The 12,715-nt window shown below is 48.0% G+C and overlaps 1 protein-coding gene across 1 annotated transcript in view; it reads left to right on the top strand.

The window, feature by feature from the left end:
- ELL3 (elongation factor for RNA polymerase II 3) overlaps positions 1 to 12,715 on the top strand; it is a 250,716-nt gene that overhangs the window by 196,624 nt on the left and 41,377 nt on the right. Inside the window, exons 7-8 of the mRNA XM_085644350.1 lie at positions 1,318 to 1,426; positions 2,909 to 3,356. Of these exons, the coding sequence (XP_085500476.1) occupies positions 1,318 to 1,426; positions 2,909 to 3,356 (557 nt within the window). The remainder of the gene's footprint in view (positions 1 to 1,317; positions 1,427 to 2,908; positions 3,357 to 12,715) is intronic.

The following is a 12,715-nucleotide window of genomic DNA, read 5'->3' as shown; positions in this document are numbered from 1 at the left end:
TGTGGTGACATAAACGGCACGTTAAGATAAAACAAACGTCTTATACACCGTGCTGAAATGAAACCTTCTCTAGCCAAAAAGGATAGAATGCCGCCTACAGTGATTCTACCTAAGAAAAAATTTGCACCAAACTACGTAAAATGTGATCGATTTTGTAGAACATTCAGGAAATGTACAGTAATGCATACTGCCATTGTTCTTTTATAATATGAATAGTTTGTTTGTAAAAACAGATACAAAAATGGAAGTTGTACACGGGTCATATACGTCTGCGAGGTTGGCAGCCCTATCAAGCCCTGAGAGAGCTGTTAACAGTACGTCAATTCAATGTAAAAGGCATTCTTAATTCTGTCGCGTGATCTGTGTTATTACGCCTACGCAATTGGGTGATTCCAGATTACAACAGGCACAATTCAGAGACTTCACAGTTATGTTTACATGCTAATCCCATCTGTTTTCCACCGCCCCCTTGAAAGGTCCTGACCGCTATATTGAGTTATCACATGTTCTGGGGGCATCGCGGGTATCGGAAGAATAGGATGAGCAACTGAGCAGAGTTAGACTGGCGCCTTAGAGACTTCCTGGGGCATAACAGATTCGCTGCAGGACCTGTACATATGGAGCTACCGGGACTGCGGGCAGACTTGCCCTGCCCCGAATAGGAGTGAGCGAGCGCGGCTGAGTGGTGAATGCGCGAGGGGGGGGTTGAGCGCAGCTGCATGGTGAACGCACGAGGGGGGAAATGTGAGCGCGGCTGCGTGGTGAACGCGCTATTTAGCCAAGATGGCGTCGGACTGTCCACAGTCCGTACGGACACGCGCATGCTGCCCGCATTGGACAGATGGCGAGAGCAGCCATCTTTGTCCATGCAGACGCGTGCATGTGCCCACGGGGAGAATTGATTCCAAAAGGTGCTCTCTGGCGAGAGCAGCACATGTACTGCTTTCGCCAGGCGAGACCTAAAGATAGCAAACTTCCATCAGTATGAAGGCCTCGCACTTCTGGGACCATTTTTTCTCAATCCTTAAGTGTCTTCAGTTCTTCAGCGCAGCCGCCCAACTGCTTGCTGAGAAGTTTCATGAGGTGTGCTGCTTCGTGAATTTAAAAAGATAAAACCTTTTTTTTTATCTGATATACTCGACATTTTGAATCTTCACCTAGAACTTCTCTGCTAATACCCATGCCTAACTATCCTGAGCCCCTTCCTGCTCTAATCAAGGTGGTTTATGTTAATGAGAACAAATAGACTCTTCATGACTGATCAAACTGCCTGCTTCTCTGTTCCGCTTCAAGCCCGCTCTGCTCTTATTCCTGCAGGAGACAGTCCGGTGGTGCCTCAGCACGGCCTCTCCAACCCTCGAACCTTTTGCGGAAGGAGACGGAGATAGCACCGAATCAGAGCACCGCAAGGAAGCCTTCTGAAGCGGTAAACGTTATTTCTGTTGCATGACGTGAACATGCCCAAATCTCTGTTGCAGAAACCCCAAGCCTTGCGGAAGTCGTGGGAGCGTTCCAGAAAAGGGTGTGGTCTTTTTGCTTCAAAACACCCCTAGTGCTTAGCAGTGTGAGGGCACAGTGGCATCTTGGTGGCTCAAGACAAGATGGAGAACCATGGCTCTCTCAGCAGCTTGTCCAGCTGCTCTTAAGTAGTGCACTCAACCACTTACTCTAGATTTTGATGGCCGGTGGGCACTGACTAGGATGGGTAGTTGGGTCAGGAGCATTAGTAGTCTGAAAGACAAGACAGGAAGCAAGAAATAAAGTCAAACCATTCTTGTAATATGCATGAGGGAAAATATTGTAATGCTGCTCACCATTGAGAAGTTCTATCAAAGTGACACTTGATGTACTTGGCTACAAAGCGCCATGAGACCGTCTGGTGATATGTGCGCTATACAAAAACTTCTGACATTGACTTGGAAGTGTTGCAGCGAGCCTCTCGTTCTCAATAAACTTGGATATGTGGTTGATACAAATATTTAACACCTATATCCTATATCCAGCCTACCTTTGATGGCAAGAATTGTACGTGCTGTTCAGTAGAAATGCACAATTCCATACCTAATATAAAAACAGTCCTGACTCTAGAAGCGCAAGACCTGTTTTTTTGTTTGAGTACAGGCAACAGTGGTCTTCTGGGTTAGAAATATGTATTAGCAGAACCAAGCCAACTCTTTATGGGGCACGTTAGGCAGCATGTTATGGAGCCCCAACCAATGGGCTTTGACATAAAAAAATGAAAAGCTGTTCCAGCATGGTGCCTTGTCCTAATGAGGCTTAAAGCCTCTGTCTTTTGTCCATCAGTCAGACCCATGTCAGGTCACCAGGAGGCTCTCATGAAGAGGCCAGTTCTGTGGACGTAAAGATTGTTTTGTCCATTGTGTTCCCTTAGGTTTAAATCCTTTCTCCTCCTTACAAACATGGATATTCAGGTTAACTTTTCAAAGACATTATCATTAATGATACTGCTCAGATTTTTCTAATTGTTTGTAATAGGATGATTTATTTTTGTGGTGAATTAATGAAAAGAAGAGCTACTACTATCTTAAATCCTTTTTATTTCAATTTTACAAAATAAATACACAATAAAAAGTTGATTTCCAATTTCAGCCTTTTTTATGTTGCATGACACATTTATAAAATTATATTCTGACGACTAAAAATTCTAAAGCCGGGCAGTCTTCTCATTCATACAATTCTAATAATTAAACCCTGGTGTGGCAAGACACGAATCACTCACTCTCCTGCATTCTGTCAAAATGTTCCTACCCTTTACAAACGCTTTTTAAATTCTTGTTAACCTTGTACACATCTTATGCAAACTTTCTATGAATAAGATGTTATGACTGATATAATGTAAAAGTTGACCCTGAAAAGAATCATTTTTGTTTTTCGTTGTTGGCTCCAGAAACGTTCAGCCCCATCAGAGAGTGCAGAGAGACAGGCTAGCAAAAAATTGAAAGAGTCGGCCTCGTTGAAGCGGCTGCCTCCGGACAGACAGCCAAAAGCTTCAAACCCATCCAGCGCTAGCCCTGGAAGGGACATTCCAAGAACTCCCGGGTGTGTGCCCGAAAGTCACAATACCTACTTAAAAAAAAGCCACCGATGTCCAGAGCCAATGGACCGCTGTTTAAAGGGTGAAGACCTTGAGAAACACAGCGAAACATCTACCGGGCATGCGGGGACTCCAAGCCCTCCAGGGCAGGGAATGGTGGAAGAAGACTGTCCGTCAAACAAAAAACCAAAGCGGCACAAAGAGGAAGGTCTGGAACAAGAAAGTACCGACGAGGAGGAAGAGGAGGATGACTGGGAGGAAGAAGCACTTAGGCTGGAGCGCTGTCTCTCCTACCCTGAAGGTAATGACCCCCTCCACTCACAAAGATTTGTGAGATTCTATTTATGTATTTGGATTGTAGGTGTTCTATGTGAACCTCTTTTCTCCCATGTATTGTTCTGTTGTCCTTTCTGAGGTATTTCATATTGCCATTGCTTCGGTCACTCCAGCTGCCATGCTTTTTCAGCATGCTGGCATGTAGGGTGAGCTTAAGTTCCACTGTGTGCAATTAGTTTTTAGGATGTCCCCAATTATTTCTTGCATGCTGGTGACTTTAACATAAAATGAAGTAGTTGTTCCCTTATGCTGATGGCAGGCGGTATGGTCACCCTTAAATACTTGGTCATCATAATCCCTAAGTAATCATTACAAATCCTACGTGGCTTTCTTTTCGCAGGACATTGCTGCATAAAATATTTATCCTATGTATCAAGTTGCTTTTTCTACTCAAACCTTTGCTGTGACAAAGTTTTCCCGCCTTCAAATGCGCTCTTGAGAGTGGTTGCAAACGCATAGCCAAAGGGAAGCCATCTTAACAAGGATTGACTTGAGCTAGACACCTTCTTAATTTTGCTGTTAATGTAGGAGTCGTTAGGGGGAAGCGAGGACCCACGGCAGGGCACCCGAGTTCCAGATCCGCCCAAGAGGCTCCTTACATGAGCAGGTCATGCATTGCTGGTAATCTGGAAATTAGTATTGTGTTTTTGATTTTTTTGCTAAGCCGGACTCATTTGTTTACGCTGACATCACCTACCTCCACTTCTTTGAAGTTCTGTAGCTGATCCTATGTGTCGGCAGGCTGCCCCTGGGTGGCTTTCGGCCACACTCACCGCGCTGTGAAGGTCGTTTGACTTTTTGCTTCATTCTGCAGATTTTACAATATCATTCCGCCAGGCATAAGTTATGGAAATAAAGGTCTCACTGCCCTTGGTGGGGATGTGTGTAACAGCTCTGTCTGGCATGGTACATAAGACCTCGTGCTTTTTCAAGTCATTACTCATTTATAAGGGACCCTCAACCCATACGTATCTGAGCGTCGTAGCATCACAGACCAGGGGGTGATTAGTTAAAACAAGTAGGTTTTCAGCCCCTTTTTAAATCGAATGACCCTATCCACCTATTGGAGCTTGAAGGGGGTGGTGATCCCGAAGCCGAACTCCAGCAGACCAGAAAGGAGTTCTCTTCTGAAAGGGAGGGAGCGTTTAGCCATACGCACATAAACCGGGTGCGTAGCAAGCCCATGCAGCAGCATATGGGATAGCCATATATTGCTATGCGCTTAACAGCCCTATGTAGGGTGCATAATAGCCCTCTGTAACAATGTGCTTATTAACACTCCCCACAGTCTGCAGCGCACGAGCTTGAGTACTTCAGCCACGCAAGAGAGGCCGAGGTGTTGGGGCCAAGGGAGATCACAGATCAGCCCAGTTTTTGATCTGGTGTGCTGTACCCCAAGACTTCTGTGGCAAAGGGATATGTCGTAAGGTGTGATGCTCATGCTGGCGGAGTGCGTCTGAAGCTGAACATTAGTGACCTCATGCTGCATTCAAGGATAAGCTGTTAGGAGTTGGTGTTCTTTCAAAGCCAAGGTGAGATCAGATGCCTCCCTGAGGGAGACTGGCTGTAGGTCCTCTGTACACCGACGGGCGTAACCCTAGCAGCCCTTCATGTAGCTGGACGCAGCAGTCCTCCTAACCAGACAGGTACATGTGTAGTAAGAACACCATGATGCAGGTAGATTTTATATGCACCACTTGGGATCTGTTGCAACCCAGTCAACAGACTGACATCAAAGGTTTGCCCTTCCACGTGCCTCCTATGCTCGCGTCGTTGGCAGCGTGCTGGAGCATGCCGGCTGCCAAAGCGGCGCACGAACTGCTGGTGGCCCGAAGCAGAAAGCAACTTAATTATAAAACTAACCATGCAGCCGCTCTTTTTTCAAAACTATTGGGAGGTCTTATGCTGTGCTGTTCTGGGTAAAACCCAATTTGCTTCGTTTTTGCCCAAGATAAGCAGCAGCACTAGAACGTATCATTATTTTGAGGCATTGGCTTTTTAGGGCTGGTCTAGCAACAGCTTTACATTTAGAGAATGGTTTCTATTCCTTTCCTAAGACCATGCGCTTGCTAAGATGCACCAGCACCTGCACTGTTCTATTACAATTATAACTGACGGTTCATTTATTTTTACATTTAAAACTTTTATTGCAAATATATGGCTTCTGTGTTCAGGCAGCAGCATGTTTATTTCCTTATTTTTGTGTTGTACATGTGCTTGGAGTAAAATACTAAAACAAAAATTAACCATCACATTAGCTTGCCCTACTTACTCAGACCTGTCTGCTTTGCCAATGCTTTATTGAACATTTCAGCCTTACTTTGAGGTAAACTTGCGTAGCTGATTGAAGCGCAAGTGAAAATGTGTCAATCAAGTCCCAATGCAACGCACTGATTGTGGCTTCAGAGCCCCACAGCAGGATGAGCTTCATACCGCACCCAGCGCCAGAACCCCTGGTCCACACGCGCCACGACGACCGCCGCCGCTACAATGCCAGCACATTCCACGCTCTCAACTCCGGACAGACCCACACCCGCTTCAAAGCTGCCCCGAAACGCACACAGGGTCCCTTCACCTGCCGGAACTGCAGCTACACCAGCCTCTGAGCCGCCGAACCACCCGCCAAGAAAGGCCACAATAACCCCTGATGCATCCTACTGAACACCCGCTCCACACGCAAACATGCCGTCGAGCTCTGGGACCTGCTCGACACTTCATCCCCGGATGTCACCTTCCTGAGACCTAGATGAACGACTCCTCCGCACCCGACATCGCCACTGCCATCCCAGACGGCTACAAGATCACCCGCAGAGACCGCACCACCAGAGTCGGAGGAGGAATCGCCATCGTCCACAAGAACAGCATCAGGGTCTCGACCAGCACCGACGACACTCTCAGCACCGCCGAACACATGCATTTCCAGATCCACACAGACTCCAACTCCACCCTCAGAGGCACCCTCGTCTACAGACCCCCCGGACCACGACCCCAGTTTAGCGACTCCATCGCCGACTTCATCAGCACACACGCCCTGTCCTCCACCGACTACATCCTCCTAGGAGACCTGAACTTTCAACTTGAGAACAACAACGACAGCAACTCCACCACCCTAATCGATAACCTCGCCTACCTCAGACTGAAGCAACTCGTCACAACGCCTACCCACTCCGCCTGCCACACGCTCGACCCTGTCTTCTCCTCAAGCTCCCACGTCTCCTTCAGCCACACCACCGAACTCCTATAGACCGACCACCACTGCCTCCACTTCACCTTCCAGAAACCCACCACACACCAACACACCCAACAGATCCCCCGCCACTGCTGGAGCAAAATCACCGAAGACCAACTACACACAACCCTCGCTCTCAGCCCACACACCGAACCCTCCAACACAGACGACGCTGCCCACTGCCTCAGACGCTGGATTGACGACTGCGCCAACACCCTCGCCCCGCTGATGAAACCCTCCCACAGAGACACCAGCAAGAGGGCCAGCTGGTTCACCCCAGAACTCCTAGCCTCCAAGCGAGCCTGCCGGAAACTAAAGAAGAAATGGCACAGTGAGCAGACTCCGGACAGCCACGCAGCCCACAAGGACGCCATCCGCAACCACCATCCCCTCATCAGGACTGCCAAGAGGACCTCCTTCAATGACCGCCTCGACAACAACGCACACAATAGCAAGGAGCTCTTCAACATCGTTAAGGAACTCTCCAACCCCAGCTCCAACACCAACGACATCCCGCCGTCGCAAGCCCTGTGCGACTCCCTCGCCCCTTTTTTCCACCGCAAGATAGCAGACATCCACAACAGCTTCAACACCCAGACAGCCCCAACAGACATCAACACAACAGACTCTGCACACCATCTGCCACGCCCCCCTGCTAACCTGGGCCAACGTGAACTTCGATGACACCATCAAAACCATGAGCACAATCCACTCCGGCTCCCCGTCAGACCCATTCCCGCACCACATCTTCAACAAAGCCAGCAGCTCCATCGCACCCCATCTGCGCAGCTTCATCAATCTCTCTCGCTTGACCGCGACCTTCCCAGAGAGCTGGAAACACGCCGAGATCAACGCCCTACTCAAAAAACCCAAGGCGGACACGAGAGACGTCAAGAGCTTCAGGCCCATCTCTCTGCTTTCGTTTCCGGCCAAGGTCATCGAGAAGATCGTCAACAGACAGCTAACCCGATACCTCGAAGAAAACAGAATCCTGGACCCTTCCCAGTCTGGGTTCCGCAGCAACCACAGCACCAAGACTGCCCTCACCGCCACCACTGACGACATCAGGACCCTGCTGGACAACGGTAGAGACCGCGGCCCTCAGCCTCCTGGACCTCTCTGCCGCCTTCGACACCGTCTGCCACCGCACACTACGCGCACGCCTCCACGCCGTAGGGATCCGAGACAAGGCTCTGGAATGGACCACCTCTTTCTTCTCCGGCAGAACCCAGAGCGTCCGCCTCCCCCGCCCGCCCCCATTCTGATCCGAAGCCTCTGAGATCATCTGCGGCGTACCCCAGGGATCTTCCCTCAGCTCAACACTGTTCAACATCTACATGGCCCCGCTCGCACACGTCGCCCGACAGCACGACCTCAACATAATCTCCTACGCCGACGACACACCACTGATCCTCTCCCTCACCAAGGACCCCATCACCGCCAAATCCAACCTCCGCGAAGGAATGAAGGCCGTCGCCCAATGGATGAAGATCAGCCGACTGAAGCTGAACACGGACAAGACGGAGGTCCTCCTCCTCGGCACCAACCCTTCAGCCTGGGACGACTCCTGGTGGCCGAAGGCACTGGGGGCAGCTCCGACACCCACCGACCACACACGCAACCTGGGAATCATCCTCAACTCAACGCTCTCCATGACCAAGCAAGTCAACGCGGTCTCCTCCGTTTGCTTCAACACCCTCCGCATGCTCCGCAAGATCTACAGGTGGATCCCGACAGATACAAGAAGAACAGTCACCCAGGCCCTCGTCAGCAGCAGACTCGACTACGGATACGCCCTCTACGCGGGAGCCCCGACCAAGCTCATCCAATAACTGCACGCATCCAAAACACCTTCAAGCTCCTCATCCACGCACACAAGGCACTCCACAAGACCGGCTCAGCCTACCTCAACAGACTACTCTCCTTCTACATCCCCAACCGCCAGCTCTGCTCCACTGACCTCGCACTCGCCACCGTCCCTCGCATCCGAAGAACAACCACCGGTGGGAGATTCTTCTCCCACCTCGCCGCCAAGACCTGGAACACCCTCCCACTGAACCTACGACAGACCCAAGACCTGCTGACCTTCAGGAGGCTACTCAAGACCTGGCTGTTCGACCAGTAGCGCCCCCCCCCCCCCCCTCCCCTCCCAGCGCCTTGAGACCCTCGCGGGTATGTAGTGCGCTCTACAAATTACTGATTGATTGATTGATACAGAGGGGCCTGAGGTGTGTCAAAACGAGCAGCATTGCCATTAAGCCGGTCTGAGATATAAGTACCTCTCGCCCAGCCCTGTCGAGATGCTGGACCGTCAGGAATGTTCCCAGTCACCCTCTCCGCCTTGTCTGTGGGCTCTTTTATTGCAAGTGCTCCAGAGAAGAATTGGGTGCAGAATTGATACATTGTTCATAGAAAATATTTTGGGTAAAACGAAAGAGAAAGGATGCAGTTGCTGGGATAAAGACCATCTAACCTCATGCTCTCACAGCAGCCAGACCTAGAATTAAGGATGAGAGTAGGTTACGCAAGTCTACCCTCGCCATCACAAAGCGGGTGTAGTGCAGAGACACCATTTGAGTGGAACCACTAAAGAGCTGGTATCAGGGACTAAGACCACGGATCTATCCAGGAGCAAACAGCAGGCACCACTGACCGAACCAGACCCCGATCTCGATCCTGACACCCAGTTCTGAAGAAAGCCTAAAAAGGCTACAAAGGGATGCTCAAAGAGCCACCAGACTGCAGTCAGTTGCGAAGAGTGGCATCGGAAGACTGCAGTGTGGTCTATTACATTGACCTGGTGTTTTTACTCCCCTGGGCAACCGTAGCGAAGGGACTTTTTGTGCAGGGGAACCCTAGCCATGGGACTTTTTGTGCAGGGGAACCCTAGCCATGGGACTTTTTGTGCAGGGGAACCCTAGCCATGGGACTTTTTGTGCTGGGGAACCCTAGCCATGGGACTTTTTGTGCAGGGGAACCCTAGCCATGGGACTTTTTGTGCAGGGGAACCCTAGCCATGGGACTTTTTGTGCAGGGGAACCCTAGCCATGGGACTTTTTGTGCAGGGGAACCCTAGCCATGGGACTTTTTGTGCAGGGGAACCCTAGCCATGGGACTTTTTGTGCAGGGGAACCCTAGCCATGGGACTTTTTATGCAGGGAAATCCTAGTCATGGGAATTTTTATGCAGGGAAGCCCTAGCCATGGGACTTTTTGTACTTGGCCACCATTGAGCCGATTCAGTGCCACACCCATGTCCGCAATTATGCAAGTAGGTGTAGTCCTTATACTGAAACTAAAGGAATAGCTGCTGTATGTGACACAGGCTTCTTACCTCCAGGAGGAACAACAGCATGCAGAGTAGCCTGATTGCTAATCCTCTGGCAAGAACCCTAGACACTGCACTCTCGGATATAGTGGCTGAGCGGGAGGGAGCTGAAGGTATGAGGGAAGGGTGGCTTTGAGTAATGGTTCTTTTTGAATGCTGAAGACTGCTGACAAAAAATGACATTTCCCTACCACAGTAGCCAACTCAAAGGAGCCTTTGGGTTTGCCCAGTTTGCTCCACATTGTGAAGCACTAATCTAGTAATAGAATTGAGATCCATGGGAGTGGACGTGAACAGGACTGGAGTGCATACTATGGTAAATTACAAAAATATGGTCTAGGATCTATCAACGTGGGGTACTCTGATCATAGCAAAACATTGAATTCTTAAACTTGTTGTCACCCTTTAACTCTTGCCCAAGGAAATGTAATTATCCATGTCTGTCTTCATTTGCTGCATGAAACTACCTCCCAAGAAATTGTGGGGTAGATGTGTAGTGCGTGCAGTGTGTAACGCAGCTGATGACTGCATGCTAGTGCAAATGGAATTGTGTGTGGAGCATTAGTTTATGGGGCATGTGCTGTTAAGATGAAGTGGTTGATAATGACTTGTCTACATTTAGGTAGATAGCAGACTGGTGTCACCTTGTGATGCGTAAACTCAGTTTGGGGTTCCAGATGAGGATTCAAAGAGGCCCATTTGACTGCCACACTGGAGCATGGGAAAATGGGCGTTGGGCTGTCATGCGATTCTGGTACATAACAGACGTGTTTCTGACCTAGCATATGACATATGTCCAATATAGATAATTAAAGAACATCTCTTCATCCTCCGATTGTACTGTCAACTCTTAACGGAAGTGAGGCTTACTTAATATATGAGAACTTGGTCTGATCTGTTGGGATCTGAGTTAGTTCTAGAAAACCTGCTGACCGACATAATCTGACTTTATAAGGGCTCTCACCCACAGGGTACCTCTATCATGCTTCATTATGGAGTCCTTCGTCCAGAATGACAATGCTTCTGGATGGGCTCAACCTATTTGTGGGAGCTCTTGAGAATTTAAAAAATGTAGATAGATGTATGTAATTAAAATTACCTACTGGGCTATCCCATTTCATGTGTTTATTAGTGGGTTAACCTGGCAAGATTTAAAAACACTACTATCTCACAACAAGGTCTCTATAGGAGGAATTATTACCATCCACGGTACCACTCTACTATATAATACACACAAAAGGTAACTGGATGGTGTCCTAACTAGAATGTGAATATGAATGTGCACAAACTGAACTATAAAGGGGGGCATTTGCTTTTTAAAGACGAGAACCCTCACTCACCCTTTGGGTGGCATGCTTCATCATTGGGTTCCCTCTTGCACACACTGTCCGCAAGGTCCACTGTGTGGGCTACAACTCTCCCTCAGGAGAGAAGCGTGGGGTGTTTTTCACTCCAATGTTTTATGTGAGTGAGGGGCAGAGTGCAAAAATAATATCAAAAGTGAATTTAAAACCATCTCATATGGGGAAAAAAGTTTTAATGAGTATCCCCTATGGATAGGATTAAAAAACAGTGTGGACGATAGGGGTAAGGATGTTCCCTATCCGACTAGGTCAACATGTTTCTGCCCAGATGACCAGAGGTTTGTGGCATTCTTCAGGACCAATGTCCTGTCACTCTGCTAACAATGTGATAAAAGAAAAAACATACTTAATTCTATGGGTGTTTTCAGAGCCAACTTCAGTCTGGTCTGTTTTCAGTATCAGACCAATTGCTTGCCTCTACCATAGATATATATATATATTCCCAGCATATACTGCCAGTGAATAGAGGCCTCTATTCACAGACAGTATACCTTTTGTGTGTGTTATAATATTAAGATTTAAAAACATACAGATGTACAGGTTGATAGCCTTTAATCTATCTTGATATTGGTTCTAAATGTGAATAGCAGCTGGGAATGATGGGTCTGCCGGGCGACGGGTTCGGATCTTTGTCAATGTTTGGTAGCAGGTATATATATAGCAGGAATATGTGGATTTTTTTTAACCAACTGAAATTCCTTCTGGCATATCCACAAATTAGCCCATGCATCCTCTGTGATGGTTAAAATTTGGGGCCACATGTAGCAAAAATCAATTTTGCCTTCCTTAAATGGCACATTTTAGGTAATCACTATTTAAGGAATGTAAAATAGTATGTAAGAAAATAACGATTACCTAGTAGAGATTCCTAAAAATTCTCAATCGCAATTAGCTCATCTCTATTAGGTAACAGTACTCCATTTCTTCATATGTGCCCAAAGGCCCATAGGTGCAAATGGTTTGAATTACCTAATTTGGGATTTACCTAATTAGTAATCATAAATTTGGTAATGCAATACCAAAGGTGCCCAGGGGTCCAAGCCCCCCTCCCACTCCCGCCTCCCTGAAGCACCCCAAAAAAATTTGAACATGTAAAGCACCTAATGGGTAATCGGAAATTAGGTAGTGAAATGCCAAAGGTGACCAGGGGCGTAAGGCTCCCCAAAGCACCCAAAAAGAAATGTGCTACATGGCACTTTACGTGCAAATTTAGAAAAATGCATTTTTTAGTCTCATTCGACTTAGAGTCGATGGTAATACCATTTCCTAAATGCTTGATCCATGTGCTAAGGGATTGCAAATTGCGATTCCTTATTTGTAGTTGCAATTTTAGCTAGTCTGCAATTTTTGTGATTACCAAAAATTGCGTCTACAAAGCCTTTCATACATCTTGAAAGGCTATTT

Source organism: Triturus cristatus, chromosome 3_1 (genome assembly GCF_964204655.1).
Source record: "Triturus cristatus chromosome 3_1, aTriCri1.1, whole genome shotgun sequence".
In the NCBI taxonomy this organism is placed as follows: Eukaryota; Metazoa; Chordata; class Amphibia; order Caudata; family Salamandridae; genus Triturus; species Triturus cristatus.
The sequence above is the reverse complement of the archived record's forward strand: the minus strand, read 5'-3'. Positions and strand labels throughout refer to the sequence as shown.